This window comes from Thunnus maccoyii, chromosome 20, assembly GCF_910596095.1.
Source record: "Thunnus maccoyii chromosome 20, fThuMac1.1, whole genome shotgun sequence".
NCBI lineage: Eukaryota > Metazoa > Chordata > Actinopteri > Scombriformes > Scombridae > Thunnus > Thunnus maccoyii.
Window position 1 is genome coordinate 9,571,663 of NC_056552.1, and position 21,581 is coordinate 9,593,243.

Sequence of the window (21,581 nt, forward strand, 5' to 3'; positions counted from 1 at the left end):
CTCAGCTGTCACTCGGTTTCTTCCTGTGTCACCCACGTCACCACCTGCTTCCACACCGGGGGTCCGGTGCGGTGTTTAGTTTTTCCTTCTTTATCCTTCAGGCTTTTTATTGACTTGTCTAATTGCTGGATTGTTCTAAGCAAATCTCAGGATTTAGGCAGTTTTGAGATCAATGACATGGAGTTTGGGCATCAAGAAAATGTTTTTTAATCTTTCACCACATGGAGGCACTGTAGGATTTATTATTCAGACATGTTGTACAGCTACAGTTTATGGTCTGCTCCCTGGTTTCATCACAGATTTTACATCAGCAAAATGTCAGTAACATTTATCTTCACAGCAACACACAAAAAATATGGTTTGGTATTTTTTCCAATATTTTTACATCTTAAATGATCTTTTTCTAGATTGTAACTGTATATCTGGTACCAGAGCTGAATGAGAAAATGAAAAATAATTTAAAATATACTGTACACACACCACCTCTGATTCTTTTACTTTTGCTTAAACATCTTACTATAACAGTTGAAAATGTCCTTGTAGGATTGTTGGCCTATATTTCACAGCAGTTTAATGACAAGCACCTGATGGCCTTGTAGCTGTGAAATCCAACCATGGCCTCAGAAAGGGATCTGACCTATGACCCTTGACTGGGATCAGGTGACAGAACGTGCTAACTTTAGCTGCTAACTTTAGTCCTGTTCAGGTCTGCTGGTAAGCTTAGCTGCTGCGCTAGTGGAAGGTACAACAAAAAACTACCCCTTACCCTCCAGTGTGTAGCATATTCATTTTTCTACCAACTGGGTCATTAGTTTTTAGAAATATATAAAAGCTCCAACTACACTTATAGTAATGATAGAAGTGGCTCTTTTAACTTTCGGCCTTATTACCAAATTAGTTCTACATTTCTCCCTCTTTCTGACTCGCTCCTCTTCTCTGTTAATTCTCCTCTCGCTCAGTTGCACACATACAGTCCATTACACCTATTTTTGGAGCCGTTAATCTCCAGTTATTCGGCTCGGTGCTAAACTCTTAATTCTGATGGCCTTTTTACAATTTGACTGGGAGCGGATGGGAAGCGCTATCTCGTACATCCTGTCTTCCCTCACTGCTCAGAGCCAAAGAGGCTCTTTCCTCACATAGTGCTTCTGGGTCAACAGAGTAGAGTGTTTGGGGTTAAGGGTCAAGGTTTAGGGGCAGGTCAGATCATGAGTAAATAATGGTCATTCTCATTCTCTTGAGACTTGATTATTTCAGAGTTATTATATTGGAAGAGAAGAGCTCTTTTGCTGTTTTTAGCTCATTGTTAACTGATCATTTTTGCTGAGTGAAGTATTAATAGAAGATAACATGTAATAATCAAACTGCTTGGTGATAAACCTACTCACTGGTGGATTCCCTGATGGATTTACAACCCTGCCACACACATCTCTATCAAGGCCACCTGGCCGCTCCAATATCAGGATGGATGGGATTGAAATGCTAGTCTGTCATTTGAGTCACCACTTTGGTCCTGACTAAAATATCTCAACTAATAAGGGATTGATTGCCATGAAATTTGGTACAGACATTCATGATTTCCAGACAATCACTTTGGTGAACCCCCTAATTTTTCCTTTACTGCCACCATGAGATTGAAATTTGTAATTTTGAGTTAAATATCTTGACAATTATTGGATAGACTGCCATGAAATTTGGTACAGACTTTCATGTTCCCCGAAATATGTATTGCAATAACTACTGCCATCAAAATCAAAATTTTAGTTCGTCCATTATTTTGGTTTATGACCAAATACCCTAAAAACTATAATAACATTCCCATCAGCCTCTGCTAAATATCAAATGTTAGCATGCTAACACACTAAACTAAGATGGCAAATAACCTGCTAAACATCAGAATGTTAGCATTATCGTTGTGAGGATGCTAGCATGCTGATGTTAGCATTTAGCTCAAAGTAGCAGCCTCACGGAGCTGCTAGCATGACTACAGACTACGTATTGTTTCCAAAAATACATTTTCCTGTCCCTGTTGTTGGACTTATCACAGACCCAGAGATCATCCAACCCATTAAGGAAATTCTTCATATTCCAATTGATAAGGACTTATCATTCGGACAGAAAAGTTGACAGAAAAGTTGACAAACTGACAGATTTACATGAACTACTGCTAAAACCAAAAAGCAGAGGTCTGACAATGAACTGACAGCTAACTGCTGCCAGGCACAAACAAGGCTTGAAGTTGCAATACCCAAAGGTTTCCTCGGTGGAGGACAATGAGACTATGAGAGGGAGAGGAAACACATCAACAAGAGCATAAATGCCCTAAGGCGCATACAAACTGAGTGACAGGGAAAGAAAGTAACTGCTGTAAAGATAGTGTGTATTCTCTTGTGTTGTCTGTCAAGAGCCCCTGTTCCCCAGGAATTGGAAGAGGTGGTTCAAAGAATTGTGGTGTTCAAAGCTGGATGAAATATTTAATATTTGGTGTCTGTTCTGATTGTTCAAAATTTAGGCTGAAGACCAATGGTGCCCTTTGCATTCAGCCCTGATTCATCACCCTGATTTTTTCAGAGGAGATGAGTGTACTTTAGTCAATTTGGTCTCTAAATCTTCAGATTAGCTTATGTGTTTTAGCTTTTTTTTTTTTTTTTTTCGTGTTTTAGAATCTTGATGTGTTAGTCTCATTATCTTTTAAGTCTTTCTCAATACTTTACTCACATGCCCATATGGACATTGTAAGGGTTACTGATCACTGTAAAGTTGTTCTTCCTGCCCATACTGGTTTGTGTAAAGACACCTTAGAAATGTGATTCCAATGTCAGAGATGGGGGACAAAATCCACAGTCCTTATTCTTTGTGATAATGCAATAATTCCAAATGTTAGCCCCAGTTTGTTCCTCTCATGTATTAGCAATGTTTGAGAAACCCAGGTCTTCAACAACCTTAACAGCTGTTTTGAAGGTACACTCCTTCTGACCTTCTGGATGAAAAAAATATTCTGTCCTCTGCACAATAAACAAGATTTTCAGCCTGTGACTCTGTTTTGTAGGAAACAGCTGTATGTATCTTTTAGAGAAGCAGATGTTTACTACTGTGATTCAAATGGAATGCTAATACACAAGAGGCATAAAACTGCTGCTCAATAATATGGGTATCTTCCAAAGTTAGTGCAAAATTCCTTCATTGTATTTCCCCAGACAGTGTTTCCTTGCTGAATTGCATGTGGGGGATAATAACACAAAGAGGGAATACTGTGTTAAAAAGACTGTAACTTTGGAAGATTCACACTTGAGTTGCCTAACTCTGACATATAGCTTGGAATGAATTTTATTATGCATTTTTGCACAGAGTGTGTGGATTTGATCTGTCATCTCTTACATTAGGGTTGTGTTAGAAAATGACACAGCTAGTATCGACAGGAGGAGCAATCACAGTTACCAAAACCCATTTCCACCAAGTTCTGGGACCAAATCTTACATATGATTGCATTAGAATTTTATAAATAATTGCATTTCTGTTTCATTTTGTGGTAGATATTGTGTTATCTGTGTTTTGTCTGTACCTCATTGTTATTGCTGTCTATCTTGGCCTGGATGCTCATGAAAAAGAGGCTTTTAATCTCAATTATGTTTTCCTGGTTAAAAAAAGGTTTAAATAAAGAATAAAAATGAAAATATGATTGTCTCACAAAGAAACTTGATATATAAATAAAATAAATGTATCATTATTTTATTATTGTCACATATCTTACCAACTTCTTAACTCGAAACACCACACCCACCTCCCACTATACCCCCTACTCATATCACCCCACCCCCCTTCCCACCCTCCAGGCCCGGTCCACTGGAGCAGCCCTGCTGATAGGGTTTCACTCTCTCCGGGGGCGAAGAGGAGGGCAGGCAGTACAATACAAGCTTGGGAACACAAATTTACTTGGGAATCTATATTCCTCTTCTTCCACGCACACCTATTCTGGGACCTTCTGGGACCTGTGTCTTCCTGTGGATACCTAGGTCTTAGGTAAGAGAAATGAATGTGTGTGACAACAGCGATACAACTCAGTCACACAAAGAAATCTCTCTCCTACATGCCTTGAGTGTTTGGGGATTATCTGCTGCTGATGGTAACTGAGTTGCTAAATAATTCTGTCCAAGGAGATATTTAGAGTCAAATTCATTTGACTCCAGCGGTCAGCAGATTTTGGCATGGCCCTGCAGGAGAAACCCATCTGTGGCCTGAGGAGGCTTCTGCATCTACATGAATAAATGTTCGAGGGAATAAGGAGCAGATGCTCAACAGTATATTACAGAATGGACAGTGTATTTAGCTAAAATGTGCACTTCTTGCTCAAGACAGGCTTTAAAATCATATCATATTTAATGTAGTTTGACATTTATATTGCTGACACACAGCTTTTTGCTAATTTAAATATCAGTTAAACAACTATGAATGATGAAAGCCAGCTGGTGGATGATTTTCTTCTTCCTTGCAACTTCTTCTTCTTCCAGAAGCTCTTACCTAACACTGTGGTGGGTGAGGAATGTGGCCCGCTGCAGTAGAGTTTTTAGTCCGCGAGCAGGGTGCTTGGGGATGGATGTATGTGTGTATTTGGGAATGTGCTGACTGATGCCCTTCCTCCCCAGCTGTCTCCTAGAGATTTATCTGGGAGCTAAAACAGGCTGGTCATGGGGGACAGGAGCGCCTCTTCGTTCAGAGAGGTGGTAACAGGACCCAGGCCGTCGCACTGCTCCTGTAGTCGGCATCAGCAGCACTTTCCCTCCATCTTGCCTTTCCTAGAACATCCAAAAACACCTGTAATCCCTAGTCTTTAATCTATAACCACCGACTCACATTAATCATAAGAGAAAAGCTATTTGAGTGTGTGTGTGTGCTTGCCTGTGTTCATTTGTATGTATGTCCTGTACTGATGACAGTCCCACTCACCACGGTGCTATAGAACATGGGTTCATAAAAATAGCTCACACAGGACTGAATCCCAGGCTAGGAAATGAGCTTCAATTACAGCGGATGAAAAGCAATTACATTAACTGTCTCCCTGTAGACGGGCCCTCCAGCTTTTTCTCTTGTACTGGGACTCACCTCCAGCCTTACATAATTGCTTTCGACCTGTGCAATAGACAGCGACATACTGCCACCCCCCATCTGAGTGTTAGTCGAGAGAGACACGAGCTGCCACTGGGAATTAGTGTCCTTAAGGGCATGCAGGGGCATATACACTATGTTTAAAGAGTGCTTAACTTAATTAGGGAGCCTAGCAAGGTTTCTGCTGGAGCTTGCTAAAATTTGGAACCTGATGTGCAGCTTCATCATAAACAAATTGGAAATCTCTGTAGACTTTCTCATACTATAGATATACTATACATAAGTTTAACACTTTTGTTGTATCACATTTCACTGCCAGTCTTGTTGCTAATTCTGTCATGCTCTCTACTGGACGCCTGACAAACCAAATACCATTCAGCGTTTGGGAAATAATTCTTAATATTTGTTTGTTTCTTATAGTATAAGATTAATTCAAACCAAATCTATTTATTGAGGAAATAATTGTCAAGTCAGGTCAGTTTATTTACAGTATAGAGCACATTTTAAAAGAAACATTGAACAAAGTGCTTTACAGAAAAATTAGAAGTACAATTAAAAAATACTAAAATGAAAATTAATAGATAAGTGTAATTAACGGACTAAAAGTAATCATGTTTTCATGATAGTAATATGGTTGCAGCGAGTAAACTAATTTTATATGATATGATTTAAATGTCCCACAGCAGTTTGTCCCTTTTAATTTAGTGGCTGAGAATGTATTTTAATTTATAATTTGACGCAAGCTGGTGTATTCATTGGTGCTTAGGGTATCAAAACATTTGAAACAGCCGTACGGTGAAGCTGCTTTCTGCAGTTCCAGACCCAAATTCACATAACAGCAACCTGGATGCTTTTAAGCAAAAGACAAAGTGTGCTAGAATCGATTATTATTATAAGTCCAGTGATGATTTATTTTGTACATGTCTGCTCAATTTTTAAACCTGCATTAATACATTTTTTGGCCACTTGGCAGTAAACACAACACTGACGTATGATATATCCACCTTGAAAACTTGTTAAAGCAAATCCGTTAGCAAACAGTTTCCTATTGACGCCTCCAGCAGGCACAGAGCCACCTGATGAATGTAATTCCAATATTCAAATATTAGTGGCTCTTGAGTTGCAAAATGCTCCACTATGTTCACCAGGTAGTTCAGAAGCCTGCTGGAGCTGGAAAATTAATGAGAACTGAACCAAACGGTAGAATCATGGGCCGTACCCCCCCCCCCCAAAAAAAGAGCTGAAAGATGCTCAGTAGAGCTGCAGAGTTTGATGATAAGTCTCTTTCATATTAAACACAGTCATTTGATCCGTCACTATAAAAATATTGACGAATGTGGCTTTAAATTTTAAAATCTAAATACATTTTAAGTTTACTTAACTTTTTAAAACTTTCTTTTACATCTTGAGTTCCTGACCATCAAAGTTCTTCAGTAGTTTGACAAAAAGTTCTTATAGTAACTCAAGGATGGAGTTTCTCAGCAGCAAACTCAATCCAATAATGTAGACCGTTAGATTTGGTTAAAAACTCAGGAAAAAGCAAGTGGACTGGACTCTTTTTGGACTGTATTTTTCTAACCAAACAATTAGAGTAATCATTGCTCTTTTCTGTCCTTAGCCATGCCTCTGACAACTCCTGCCCCTCCTAACAAGAGGAAGAAGGCCAACAAGATCATCACTGACCTGTCCAACGTCAGCCAGAATGGTAAGACACACACACAATCACACACATGTGTAATGAACACACATTCACACACAAAATTGTAAACAGGAGACATTTTGCCGGTCCTCTTCATCCTCATTCCTTGAAGACCTTTCTTTATCTCCCATGTGATCTGATTATCCAGTCCAGTAAATGTCAAATCCAATTGTAAGTTTCGCTCTGCGGTGTCTGCTATCTGCACAGTCTGTGTGTAAATCGAACTGCGTGGGTGTAAATCGTTGCATGTGGTCTTATGATATTACAATTAAATAAAGAGACACACACACACTTGTTCCAAGCAGTAACACAATATCTAACATGCATGTGGCATCTCCTGGAGGGATGTGGGTCATTATCAGATGGCAGAGCAGCCACAAATCTGTCACCATTAGATGCAACACAAAATACCAGACGGTGATTCTCCTCCTGCTATATTTGTTAGAGGCTGTGTGTATGCAGTGACTGAACTGGAATCGATGCAACTTGTAAAAACGTGTCTAATAGTTCACGTCTTGGCCTTAAAATCCACAACCGCAGAATTTATTTACATGGTTTATTTGAGCAACATCTTGGTTTATTTGCTGTGGTGTATTTCAGCCTCATTTATTCCAAAAAACACTCCCTTTGCACCACAGATTTTACCCACCAGACCCACCAGACAGAGAGTGTTAAATGCATTTCCCTTTGCCAGACTCTCCAGTGGGTCCATCTGTTCAAACGTTTGCTGTGCAGTTGGATATTGTTCAAACTAACAGAACTTATGTCTGAATTTTATAGTGGAGATCCCAACGTTTCCAAAAACACCAAAATCAGGCTGAGTTTTGGGAAAATGTATACCTCTGCTATTTCCATTATGAGTTGGTCTTGTCATAATAGTAAATAGTTAAGTATGGTAAAGTAAATAATTACATTTACTCAACTATTGCACAATGCTTAAGTGCAATTTTAAGGTATTTATTTTGTACATTACGTGAGGTATTAAACTTTTTTACTCCATTGCATTTATTTAACATCTATCATTAGTAGTTGCTTTTCAGATTCAGTTTTTACATATGAAACATGCAATGAATTTATAAAACAAAATGAATTGTTCTATATTAAACTAGCAAAGAGTATATGACGCAGTTAGAAAGCGCTACCTCAACCGGCTGCAAAATGAAAATGCAGCTTAGTAATTAATGTGTAAATAATCAAATCTGATATATAATAATCAAACAATCTACAATACTGAGTTTTTCTGCAAAAAGAGAATTTTTACATTTGACAAGTACAATATTCTGTTAATACTAAGATTTTGAATGCAGGACTTTTACTTGTAATGATGTACATTTACATTATATGTAAATTACTCTTATATTACTTTTACTCAAGTTAAGAATTTGGATACTTCTTTCACTGCTGACCATACTGCAGAAAGTTTTTTTTTAACTTTGAAGGAACTTGAAATTAAAGGTTCCTTATGAAAAAAATGCTTGTTCACAAACATGAAGGCATTCTGAAGGCATCGTTGCACAAGTTCCACACATAAAATAAGTTGCAAAAAATTGTTGACTAACCATTCAGAAACATCCTGCTGGATTCGCAACGTTTGAATTTCTGGATCAAATGTATGATTGAACTCCTGCGTTTCTGTTAACAGCCATGTTGGATAATTTCATGGGGGGGGGGGGGGTAAACTCTCAACCATGGTATCAGGTCCGGAGTGGGGGGTGGGCATCAGCAGCTCATTTTCATTTAAAGCTACACACACAGAAACCGAGGGGTATAGAAGCATGTGAGAATGCGTAATCTGAATGGTATTTTCAGCAAACAACTTCAAAGTTATGTTTTAAGGACCTCAGAGACCTATTTTAACTTGTTGAAAAGGAGTCTAATATGTGACCTTTAAAGGAGATAATATGTTGTGTTTTCTATCAGAGTAGACATTAACTTATAGGAAAATGTGTAAAATTGCTTTTAAACACCAACTTTAATAAAATATTTTCACTGGCGATATCCTGACAGCACAGTTAGAGCTTTTCTCTGCATGTTTATATCTGTCATTCAACAATCTGCTGATGTCTTTTCCAATTTTATGTCTTTTCCTGTTTTTTCCACTCGTCCTTCTGCTGTCACATCTGCAGCCACATCTGTATCTTTCCACCAGTTTGTTTTCAGTCAGTCATTCAGGAGCTTATCCTGCTTATCCCTTATTTTGCTCCAGTTAATGCCCACTCATCTCTCCATCATCCCGGCCACTGTGTCACTCTCGCTGTTTGTCCCCTGCCTCTGTCAGTCTGTGTGTATGTTGTCCGTCTGTCCGCCCTCTTGCCTCTGTCAGTCTTTCCAATTTCCTCCCAGTCAGCAGCCGGCTCCAGTTTCACATTCTTCTGAATTAACACTCTAATCAATATCCCCATGGGAGAGTTCGCTCTGCTCAGCAGCCTCAATTATTCTCTTTCTCTCTCTCTCTCTCACACACACACACACTCACTTAACACACACCCACTTGCACAAGTCTGATTTATGAGGTACTGCTAACAGCTCTCCGCAGCATTGCAATGCCAACTCCCCGCTTTATAGATGTGTTCGTGCGAGTCTGTGTGTGTGTGTGTGTGTGAGTGTATGTTGGTTTATGGCTGGACTCCAGGTGTTATGAGTGATATCAGAGTGTATGTGGTGGATGAGAAGAGTGTTTTATGAGGAGCTCTGTGGAGCAGTAAAATCCATCAGATCTCTCCATCACAGAGAGAGAGGAGGAGAGAGAGAGGGAGAGAGAGAGAGAGAGAGAGAGAGAGAGAGAGAGAGAGAGAGAGAGAGAGAGAGAGAGAGAGAGAGAGTATTATAAGGATTTCCCTCCATAAACAGTTCCACCAGAAAACCTGCAGTGACAATCCCCAGTGGCCTTTTCTTCCATATTGCTTTGGCCTAGTAACCCCTACAACTCCCCTGGTTTTACAGACACTTATCCTCTAGCAGTGCACAACAGGTTTCAACTCTAATTCATTTAAACAAGGATGGTATGAAGCCAGAGGATAAAAATGCGTCTTTTACAGCCTCAAACATCCTTCAGTCAATATCAGACATGTAGTGGAAGGTAAACCCACCCTTTAATTTGCAAAATGGGTTTAGTTGAAAAAAACTAGAAAACACTCAGAGGTTGTATAACTCCTCCAAGTCTGCACAATCCTCCAAGCTGCTATTTTAATAACAAAAGATACTTTGGAATTGCAGAGTGATAATTAACTGTGAGTCAGGTTTATGTGTAGGTGCAGGAGTTTAGAAAGTAGAGAAAATGTTTTAAAAATATCTAATCTGATAATGTTAACAAATAACACATATTCTTTACCTGCTATAAGTTAATATATATGTCATAAGCTAATATATGCATCTAAAATATAATATGTAAAATTATTTTTATTGATTTTATTTTATTCTCTTTATTCATTTCCTAGTGTTCCCACTGCTGCTGTCTTCTGAGTGTTGCCACACAAAATTTCGATGTATTGCGTACAATTACAATAAAGTGTCTGATGTGCTTTAAAGGAATAATTCAACATTTTAAGATTTACTCTTGTTGGCTTTCTTGCTGAGATTTAGATGAGAAGATCAATATCAGTCTCATATCTGTCCATTCAATATGAAGCTGGAGTCAGGAGATGGTTAGCTTAGCTTAGCATAAACCCCAATAAAAACATAATTTGTTGTCTGTTTTTTGTCCACAAGATATAACGTGTTAATAAGTAAGCTTTAAAGGTGCTGGGAGGCCTCACAGAGCCAGACTAGCTATTTCCACCTGTTTCAAGTCTTTACACTAAGCTAAGCTGACCAGCAGCTGGCAGTGGCTTCATATTTAAACATGAGGGTGGTATCACTTTTCTCGTCTGACTCTCGTCAAGACAGCAAATACACGCATCTCCCAAAATGTTTGTTATGTCTATTACCTTCAAGTATTCTTGGATTTTCACCAAAAAGTCGTCACTCATTTCTCGGCCCGTGTCTGAATTTTCCACCAAATTGTTATTAAAATCTAAAATCTTTTTTTTAACATATCCTGCTAATAATAAATAGATAATCAGACTGAATTAAAAACATGCCTCCTTGGTCGAGGTAATAAATTAACATCTGGAATTCTTGCATCAAATGCAATGTTTTTTAAGTTTAGTGCTCATCTTTAAAGGCAAGGTGATTTAATTCGTATGGCACTTTTAATTTTTGAAATACAGCTGCCTTTATTAGATATTAGTGGTACTTGAACCAGGGATGGTGGGATGCATGTTGCATGGTTTCTATGTGGATAGAGGATCTTATTGCAAACAGCCTTCTAATACAACTTAATGATAAAAAAATCTGGTCAAAAGTCTGTTCAGTTGACACTTCATATCCAAGGAATCTTACACCAATGTATCATCACATCTTTTTCTCTGTATGTGTGAACGAGGATAATTTCTGCACGCACCCATCTGTTCTTCCATATTCAGTCGATTAATTTTTACCTCTTCCTCTTCCTCTTCCTTCCTCTCAGATGATGAGTCAGACCCCGAGGCCTCCGAGTTCGACCTGGGCACCAAGATCAAGACGCCCAAGGATGTGATGCTGGAGGAGCTCTCCCTGCTCACAAACAAGGGCTCCAAGATGTTCAGGATGAGGCAGCAGAGAGTTGAGAAGTTCATCGTGACCAACGAGAACATGGTGAGTCATGACGAGAAAGTGTGTGTGTGTTTTATGTATGTGTGTGCGCTGATCAGCCTGTATCTTCCTCTTTTTTCTTCCAGCAGAACCTCGAGAATCTGCTGATGTGCCCTCCCCCTGTTCCACCAAAGCCTGAGATGCCAAAGGAAGAAGGTCGGTGTGCAGAGACGCACTTTGTATATTTTCTGACAATTTTCCAGTCGTTTAACTTTGTATTTCATCCCCTCTGCCCCTGTGTCTCTCAGTGGTGGAGGAGACAGTGGATGAGGAGGCGGAGAGGGAGAAGAGGAGGAAGGAGTATGTACGCACCTATGTATCGCCATGGGAACGGGCCATGAAGGGCAACCAGGAGCTGACAGCCACCATGAAGGCCAGCATGCCAGGACCTATCTATGCGCATGTAGATATGCCCCACTACAAGAGCTTCAACAGGTACACATACACACACACACACAGAAAAAAAATGAATGCAGCTGCATCTTATTTATCTTATTTATGCACAAACACGCACAGAAGAGAGGTATTAACAATAACTTGACTTGACATAATCTGTCGGTGATTTCTGTGATTAAATGATTATTTGGTCTATAAAATGTCAGAAAGTATTGAAAGAATTTCTCTGTGAACAATAAATTATCTAGCTTTGTATTAAAAGTTTTCAACCTGCCACTGGGCACATTATCTTGACACTAGTGGAGTGACATTAGCTACTGTAGAACATCATTCTCAATAATTACTGCTCTTAGTGAAATAGTTCAGGGAACGAGTGAAATTGCCTCTCTGGAAGACCGTTTGATTTGTCTTAAAGGGACACAACTTATATGAAGTTGGGGGACTTGTGAGACACAGATTTTAAAAAGAACAGTCAAAATCAATGCAGCAAAGGTCAAGATACTCTGACCTTTAGTCCCTAGAATGAGTCAAGAAAAAAGCTCCCAAACCCTGGGTCCGTAATGCCCATGGATAGGCACACTGGATTGTCTAAATTTGCATGTGGTAGTCATAATCTGGCAATTTATGTTCCAACACCCTGAGCTTAATGTTTGATAGGAGATCAATGTAATGACTATCATTATGTATTAGTTTGTCCTATCTTGATGATAAGATAGATTGAAGTATAGATAGTTAAGGTAAGTTACACGATAAAATAGGAGTCATCCAAGCACTATTAAATTTGAAAAATGATTAACTGCCAAGTACATCAAAATAATAATGGCTACTTTTAAGTTATTACTGAATATTTACTACAGTTTTTCTTGTTTTTTGATTTGTATATTTGTTTGTTTATGTATGTATCATGTTCTTCTCTAGGTATTGCAGTTGCCTCATTATTGGGCAAAGTTTTAAAAGTTTTTGCTGCAGCACCGGTTTCTCTAACCCACTCCCATAGAGCCTACATCACTATGACAACCAGCTGTTTGCTGTTTCATCAGCGGTACAAAGCTGCCTTCCTTCTTGGCTGTGTTTCCATGGCTTTACTCAGCAGCAGCTACAGACCATGCACGCCACAGCACTGACATTTAGAAATGAACACACCTATACTACTCAGGCAACATTTTGATCCAGTTGTAATTATCTTAATCTTATTTGAACCCTTGATCTCAGTGCGCTGTAGTGCTGTTAATGGTTGTTGTGGACTCCGGTAAGAGCAGCTGTATCCTTCGTAATTACTGATGGGTCTAAATAAGCAATAAACAACTAACAAACTATGATTAACAGGAAATTCATTCAAGTATTTGAGCAAACAAGAGTTTGTCAGGTTCTGTCCTACATGGTAATTTGTAATCAGTCATATTAAAAGAGTGTGTTGCTGTTTTAAAGGGGACATATTAGGCAGTTTCCATTTTGCATTTTAAGTCTATATCTTGAGTCTGGGGCTCAACTGGAATATCTTTGCATGATTTACAGTTCAAAAAACTTCTTATTTATCTTGTACTGACCGTTTAAGCAGCCCCTCACTTCAGCCTCTGTCTGAAACAGGCCGTTTTAGCACCTGTCTGTTTAAGGCCCCCCTCTCGATGAGCCCACTCTCTTCTAATTGGCCAGCTCTTGGAAGCTGCATCACATGGGAGACTACGTCAACAAACCATGAAACAAACTATAGTTGTAGGAACTCACTACTTTTTCTCATTCTCTCCTCCAAATGTCAACTTCTCACATATATACTATGTACATGATCGAGCTGGAATCTGATCCAAAATATGGGAATGGACAAAGCAAAAAACACATGGAACAACCTTAGCAACAAAGGCTTCGTAACAGACGGCCATTTATGGGCACGTGCAGCTTGTTAGCAAGATAGAAAAAAACACTGCAAATGAAGCATTCAGAGCAGTTTGAAGCCCTGGTTTTTGACTTGCAGGCAGCATTTCTACATATGTTAACCTCAAATTTTGGAACCCTGAACCGGTTTAACGTAGATATCCGACATCATATAAATAATATAAATAACAGAAAACCAGAAAAAGCATAATATGTCCCCTTTAGTAAAATTTGAAAAGTGAAACCTGTTGTGCTGCAATGCACAGCCCCAGAGATGCTCCTCATGATGGTGATGATGACGATGCTCCCTGTTCTTTCCCTCTTTCCTCTCCAGGACAGCGTTGCCCTTCGGTGGCTTCGAAAAGGGGTCCAAGATGCTGACCTTCGAGATCCCAGACATCAGCCTTGCCCCCGAGGAACCTGAGCCCCTGCCTCCCCTACAGGCCGACATCCGCTCACGCCCCTCGTTCAACCGCACGCCCATCGGCTGGGTCTGCAGCGAGGACAACTCAAACATCCACATGGACCTGGACAACATCCCCTTTGATGGAGAGACAGATGACCTGTGAACACACATGCAGACACACACATATTTAAGTACATGCACTGGAACTCATAAACATACATGAAGAATACACCCTTGCATGAGAGCATAAGTACAACACATACACTGACAGCACAAGCACTGCTACATCTGCTGATTCTCATATGAAAATGTGTTGAAATGTACTTTAATTGCATGGAAATGAAATTGACTAAAAATGTCTTGATGAAAAAGGACAAATGATCTCCCCTGGTCTCCTTTGTGCTTTCTTACCTTTTCATCCCCGACTATGAATGAGTCTTACTATGATTTTGCATACTGTGTGCTAATATGAGACCTGTATGAATAGAAATAGATAAAGCACTCTGCACTCTTAAAACAATGTATTTATGCAATAAAGTTCCCCTTTACAGAATGTGTGATTTCTTCTCATGTAGCACTGCACTGTGCTAGTCCAGGAGACCCTCTATTATACACTCACCGAGCGCTTTATTAGGAAAACCTGTGCAATCTAATGCAATCCACTACAACAGCTCTGCCATGAATTCTCAGAAACAGGTTCACTGCCAAGTAGGTTTGCACATACAAGAAATTCGCCTTGGTGTTGTGGTGCATAATTCAAAGTGTAAACAGTATATGCAGTGTGCAAATAATAATAATAATAATAATAATAATAATAATAATAATAATAATAATAATAATAATAATAATAAAGTGCTTGGTTAGTGTATGGGGTCTGTACAATATCACATCATAAAAAAACCATTTAAGTACTTTTGATGAAATGATGTAATTTTAAGGTTCGCTCATTAGCTCTTTTCCAGAGCTTTCTACTGCATCTTGTGGTCATCGTCAGCTGATGGAATTTGCTCAGGTGTCATCATGTTTGATGCCAAAGACCATCCTGGAAATGTGACCTAAGTTGGTCCACTTAGCCATCTCCATGACCACTGAGCAAACTGTGCTGATGGAGATGGTGAGATGTAGTTGAAAGCCCTGGAAAAAGCTAGTAAGTGGACCTTGACTGAAGATGTAAAGCTATTATTTTCTAGCTCAAGCACATGAATCTTGTAAAGATTGCAGCTCTCTGTGTCAAAGATGACCAAAGAACCAGACAAGTGCTATAAGTGAACTAAGCAGTTCTTCAGAGCCCCAAAGCCACCAAGAGGCCTGTAAACAAGCTAATTACAAATCTTTCTTGTCATTATTTTAGTGTTTTTATGAGCAAGGAAATGTAGTAGACAGATTGTTACCGGGGTTAATTTGTTGTCTTTTTTTCAGGGATTTAAGTTAAAGTTCATATGGCACATTTGTATATCTCAGTAAATTTTTAAGTTCTATAATTAGGGTGTTCTGGTGGTTGAGTGGATTTAGACTTTTCTTTATTCAACAATGACCCCTAGAGGAGTTATACGTACTGTAGTTACACGTAAAAATGCTTAAGACACATAGCATGCAAAGTTTCCGGTTTGTTTTCAGCTGGGAACCTTAGTAACATGTCATCAGAGTCTCTTTCTCCCTGTGTTTACTGTCTCTATACTGTTGACCTATCAAATAAAGGCCAAAATCTTTTTTTAAATGCAAAAATTAGCGGTCTTAAGGGGCACGCAGTAGTTATCAGAATTAAAAGCCTTCTATGCTGCTTTGTTATGTTACTATTTTAGTAGGCTCTGCCACATTTCTAATGCCACTTTCTTTCATTAAAGTGGTATTAAAAACATCTCAACACTAGGAGGGCAGGTGTGGAAAAACTCTGCCTTGAGCCCCAAACATTCCTGAGCGGTGAAGATGAAACCATCATCAATGAAAGATGCAGACTAAAACATTTCACAACAACAACAACAAAAAAACATGCTTCTGAACATGCACCTAAAAAGTTTGAGTTGTTCTTGAAAGCAAATTCTTGTTCGTGTCTCTTGCACACCATCGGTGACAAACTCAACAACGTCCCCATGACCTCTCACCTGCTCTATGAATAGTCAGCGTGTTCAGGCTGTGACTAAACTGGTGCTGGCGGGTCTCCAATAAGAGCAATTATACAGATGTCCTCTGCATGTTGCTGACAGCAGGTTACATGTGACAAACTGAGACTGAGTGTGTGTGTGTGTGAGAGAGAGAGAGAGAGAGAGAGAGAAGCAGTGGAAGAGATAGAAAGGGAAAATGGAAGAGATGCACGTGTGTGTGTGTGTGTATGTGTGTGTGTGTTTGTGTGTGTTTCCCTGGACCTTCACTGACAAACAGGTAAAGCCATACGACTCAGCCATGGGATGACATCATCACCATCCTCTCTCACTCTTTCCGCCTCGCGCCCAGAAGGCGGCGGCATCGGGTTGAGCAAAGCGGGCCGCCTGACAAAACCGCTACGTCACACAAGTGGTGGAGCGGAGAGCTGCGACCATGGCACGGTATCGCGAGAGCGGCGTGCCGCGACCGCAGCGCTGGATGGCGCTGGTGGGGGCTGGATGCGCCCACGGCTCGCCCTCTCCTCTCTCCCGTTAAAATCACACGGTAGTACACGCGATCGGACGGAGACTGGCGGCGACAGCACCCGGGGTGAGTAAAAAAACCTGCACACTGGGCACTGCATGGGGTCCATCACCGCTCGAGGGACCCGGAGTGGGGGGGCGGGGGGTGGGTGGGGGGACGCGCATGTGACAACACCGGACAGAGTACACCATCAGCATGTGTGTGTGTGTGTGATTATTGTGGGAGGGGGGCGGGGGGGGCAGTCAACGTGTCGGCCAGATGTGGTCCTCTCCAGATGTGTTCTCGTGACAGTCTCTGAGGATAGCTGTCATCATCTTCTCCATCATCATCATCATCATCATCATCATCATCATTATCATCTCCATCGTTATCATCATTACTATCATCACCAGCACGAGCCCGGGATTGATGCTCGTGCTGCTCTTTCTCTTTCTGTTGCTCTGCATCTTGTCAGGTTCAGTCTGTTATCAGGTGGTCTTGGGTCAGTAGCCTAAGTCTTCTTCTACGCAGCTATACGGACGACAGCACCCCCCCCCCCCCCCCCCTCTTCAAGTTCAACCCGGTTGCATCACAGTTGGGGTTCGTGTCTCTCAGTTACAGGTGTTATTGTTCAGGCCGTCCCGTCTACATACCGTAACTGCGCGCGTGGCTTCTGTGCTGCCCCGTGCTGCGTGATTTGGGGTTGCGCGGGTTGCGGTGTTTGGTGGACTGTGTGGACTTGTTGATGAATGGCCCAGAGACCGCACAGCCTTTTTACCGAGGCGGATTCACGCTCCACTGTCATCGCTCCCGGGGGGCCGATATTGATTTAACGTTGCGGTTTCGATCCGCGTGATTGATGACTTTGGCCCCTCACCGGGCACGCGTCACCGCCGGCCTGTACCGTCACATCAGCGTTGGTGACACAGCTCTTGCTGCCTCAGGCGCGCGCACACACACACGTGAATACATAGCCTACAAAATGGGGAAAACAGGAAACTGGCCAGCCCCTCATTTTCCTAGTCCACATCATTAAGCGGGCACGCACTTTTGATTTGTGGGCACGTGTGAGGACGTTACTTTTTTACAGTGACTCTTGGAGGCTTATCCTAACCTTAACCATGGCTGTCACGTGCCCAAACTCAAACACAACCATATTAACTGAAGCCTAAATCTAACAGAGATCTTAAGTGAACAGTTTACCTTGCGTGGAGCAGCTTTCTGTCCCTACATGGATCGTGAGTCCCCACAATACAACACCACACACACACACACACACAAACACACACACACAGCTACAGTAGCACACCTTCACCCTCCCAACTGAGCTGAAATGTCGCCTTGACATTTAAGTTGGACTTACCTTCAGTTTTAGTTTTTGGAGATGAGGCAATATCTGCTTTGTATTCTTTTTCTGTAGTTTCCATACTGTGGTTAAAAGTGTCAGGAGCCCATAGGAACACTGTGCCATTAACAGATCCTTTCCTAAAAAAGTGCTTTCACTCCTTCCTCTATGCAAAAAATGTATTCAAATGTTTATGTGAAGTTTTGAGTAAGAGTTACAGCCTTTTAAGTACTTTTTAAGTTACTATCGTCCACTGCAGCTCAACAGGGGGAAACACAAAGAGGAACTGTAGCTTCGGAAGACTTGTACTTGATTTGACTAATTCAGACTGCTGAAGCCTCAGATGCAACTCAAGCAGCAACTGTGGCTTGAGGTTGAAACCAATGTGGAGGTACGTTAAAGTTTAATATGCCACTGACGGCTGCTAGATGCCGGCTCCAAAAAGTACCTGGCTCCAACTGACTCCCATTCAAAAAACGTCAACTTTTCTCTAGAAATACAAAGTTTTTTTCTAAGAGTAATTATGGTCTCAACTGCTAAATTCGGGCCCTCTAATAAGTGCACTGGTGGTCATTTTGGAAATTATTGCTCCGTTAATAAGATCAGAAGGCTTATAGCAGCTTTCATGTTTGCCGTGTGGGCGTTGATTGACAGCTTTGATTGACAGTTCGCTCACCTGCTGCTCTCCTCGGCTCTGGGACTCACACTGAGTCTTGTTGCAATATTTCAGTAACCTGCCCTGTTCAGCCAAGTGTGTGCCGCTCGGTGTTCCCAGTAAGCTAGCGTTCACTTCAGTCTGAGGTAGGAGGGTGTGTTTCCAGGGGCAACCATGCCACAACCCTTACCTGGAAGGTCCTGGCTCCAAACGGAAAAGATGGTGCTGACCACAAGCTGCAACTTTGGGCTTCAATGTAAACTAACGGGTGACCTCACATCTCGCCACGTCCATCTTTATATACAGTCTATGCTTCAGATAAACTTTTGAATGCATTGAAAACACAATACAAATGGATTTTTAATAGCTAGTATGAATGGGAACTTATCCTTTAATGTGAGCAATGTGCATTTATTGAACTGTATGTGTGCACATGACTGCCTGGGCCATAACCATTTTCTCTATTTTAGATTCAAAACACCAGATATTTAGTATGTCACATCCTTACATACACTGTTGTTTCCATATTTTATGACCTGTCACACAATGGTATTCTTGTCACACAACCTTTTTGTGTGTACAAGGAGTAGAGATGTGCTGGAAGGTAAACTCACATAACCTTTACCTACAAAATAGTTTGTCCTCAGCCCCAGTCGGGTTGAACACGCTGCCAAAAAAGCCTGGCTTCCCCCTTCCCTCTCAGTGGGATTTTACTTTGGGGGAGGGGGAGGGGGAAGGAGGGGGGGGGGGGGGGGGGGGGGGGCATTATTTAAATACTCAAACCAATCAGGACGATTTATGTGATGTCGTGCGTTTCTGTGGTGGACAATCGAGGCAACTTGACACGTGACATGAACATCCTCACAGCCGAGGAAGAATATCTCCGTCCTCAGGATTTGACTTGGCTTGGATAATCACTGTGGAGAATTTGAGTCTATTTTTATTTTTTTTTTTTTTTTTTTTTTGCCAATTCTTTATGTGATTGTTTGGGTTTTACATGATAAAGAGCAATTTTAGAGTTACTTGTTGAAAGTAATATCCCTAGAATGAAAATAAACAGCTTCTGTCAACTCATCTCAAGGTCTTATTGACGCATTGCATGTATTTGCAGACAAACCGTCATGTGGTGGAACAGTTTAGAAGATAAACCCATTAAATTCACTTAAAATTTGACTCGAATTCACTTAATTGGTTTAATTCCTCAGAGTATTCCTTCCTTTTCTAGTCATGTGTGACGGATTCCGGCTTGTGTCTCGGTTTTTCCCAGGGCATTAATCTATTGTTGACATTTCAGTTAAAGTCTTTCTGCCTCAGTGGTCAGAGTTGGCTCCACATGTGTGGGATTATAAGAGGTTGAGGTATAAAGAAGAGCAGATTAAACGACAGCGGAGGATGAAGACGGAGGAGAGGGAAAGAAAGGCACGCTCATATGTCTGCTTTGACCTTTAACATCCGCTGAAGAGCTTTTTCTCTTTTCCTGTAACCGGTTCTCTTAGACATGTGGTTTGTTATTCAATCTGATGTCCCACGTATTCCTCCTCTCCTCTCCTCTCCTCTCCTCTCCTCTCCTCTCCTCTCCTCTCTTCTCTTCTCCTCTCCTCTCCTCTCCTCTCCTCTCCTCTCCTCTCCTCTCCTCTCTTCTCTTCTCTTCTCCTCTCCTCTTCTCCTCTCTTCCCACTCCCTTTCTCCTCTTTTGTCTTCTTTTCTCCTCTCCTCTCCTTTCTTTCCTCTTTTCTTTTTTCTCTCCTCTCTTTTTCTTTCTGTAATTCCCTCCCTTTTCTCTCCTTCTTCCCACTTCATTATGCTCGTCTTTTGTCTTCTTTTGTCTTCTCCTTTCTTCTCTCCTGTTTTTATTTTCCTTTCCTCTCCTTCTTCCCCTTCCCCTGTTCTCCCACTTTCTTATTTTTTGTCTTCTTCTTTCTTTTCTTTTTCTTTCCTCTCATCCTTTTCTTTCCTTTCCTCTCCTTTTTCTTTCTTCTCCTCTTTTTCTTTCTGTAATTCCCTCCATTTTCTTTTCCTTTCCTGTCCCTCTTCCCACACCCTTGTTCTCCTCTTTTGTCTTCTCTTCTCCTTTCCTCTCCTCTCCTCCTTTCTCCTCTCCTCTCATCCTTTCTTCTTTCCTGTCCTCTTTTTCTTTCCTCTCTTCCTCTCTTCTTTTCTTTCCTTTCCTTTCCTTTCTTTTCCTTTCCTTTCCTTTCCTTTCCTTTCCTTTCCTTTCCCTTCCTTTCCTTGCCTTTTCTCTTCTCTCCACTCCTCTTTATCTTTCCTTTCTTCTCCCATTCCCTCTCCTCTCCTCTCCTCTCTTCTCCCCTCCTCTCCTCTCTCTTTCTTTTCATCTCCTGCAAACCCTGTTTCCCCCCCGTCTCCTCTCCGTCTCTGACCTGAACTGTAAAAACCTTGCATGATTCTCAGCATACATTGTAAATAAGGATGGTTATGTAACAGTCTAAATATTAAGCAAATACTCTCACACCTCTTTATATTTCCTACTAATAGGATTTGATGTGCACATGTGCCACGGTGATAATGGGTTGCATCTAGGTTATAGCGTGCATGTATGTGTGTGTGTGAGTGTGTGTGAGTGTGTGTGCGTGTGTGTTCTCACATGTATACTTTAATGTTACACAGTCTGAGCAGGGAAATGACCTTGAAGGTTGCAAAAAAAAAAAAATTGTCAGTCTTGGCAACATGCGCACACATGCTGCTGCACGTGTGCCTACTGTATGTTCACACACACACACATACACACATGAAACACACACACATACAGTATAACTTGTGATGGTAAGTGGGAAACGGAGGGAGAAAGAGAAGCACAGAGGGGAAGATGAAC

The 21,581-nt window shown here is 41.0% G+C and overlaps 2 protein-coding genes across 5 annotated transcripts in view; both read left to right on the forward strand.

Annotated features, from left to right (window-relative positions):
• Positions 1-3,932: 3,932 nt before the first annotated feature.
• myoz1b (myozenin 1b) lies at positions 3,933-14,844 on the forward strand. 2 transcript variants are annotated; one of them, XM_042397746.1, is made up of 6 exons: positions 3,933-4,020; positions 6,722-6,808; positions 11,310-11,476; positions 11,560-11,629; positions 11,722-11,908; positions 14,073-14,844. In XM_042397746.1, the coding sequence occupies exons 2-6, from the start codon at positions 6,724-6,726 to the stop codon at positions 14,305-14,307; spliced, it is 744 nt and encodes a 247-aa protein (XP_042253680.1). In that variant the 5' UTR covers positions 3,933-4,020; positions 6,722-6,723; the 3' UTR covers positions 14,308-14,844. The 2 variants fall into 2 exon arrangements, with proteins under 2 accessions (XP_042253680.1, XP_042253682.1); XM_042397748.1 differs by having other exon boundaries at positions 11,563-11,629.
• Positions 14,845-16,508: 1,664 nt separating this feature from the next.
• The window catches only part of usp54b (ubiquitin specific peptidase 54b), a 57,557-nt gene continuing 52,484 nt past the window's right edge, over positions 16,509-21,581 (forward strand). For 2 of the 3 annotated variants that reach the window (XR_006092919.1, XM_042397744.1), the window contains exon 1: positions 16,509-16,835. The gene's annotated coding sequence lies outside the window, so the exon portion shown is untranslated. Of the gene's footprint in view, positions 16,836-17,343; positions 17,987-21,581 lie in introns of those variants that run through there. The other variant, XM_042397745.1, reaches the window with a different exon arrangement.

Coding starts and splice junctions, on each gene's coding strand:
- myoz1b (XM_042397746.1), top strand. CDS start 6,724: ATGCCTCTGACAACTCCTGCCCCTCCTAACAAGAGGAAGAAGGCCAAC. Junction 11,477..11,559: donor TCGTGACCAACGAGAACATG/GTGAGTCATGAC, acceptor TTTTTCTTCCAG/CAGAACCTCGAGAATCTGCT. Junction 11,909..14,072: donor CACTACAAGAGCTTCAACAG/GTACACATACAC, acceptor TTTCCTCTCCAG/GACAGCGTTGCCCTTCGGTG.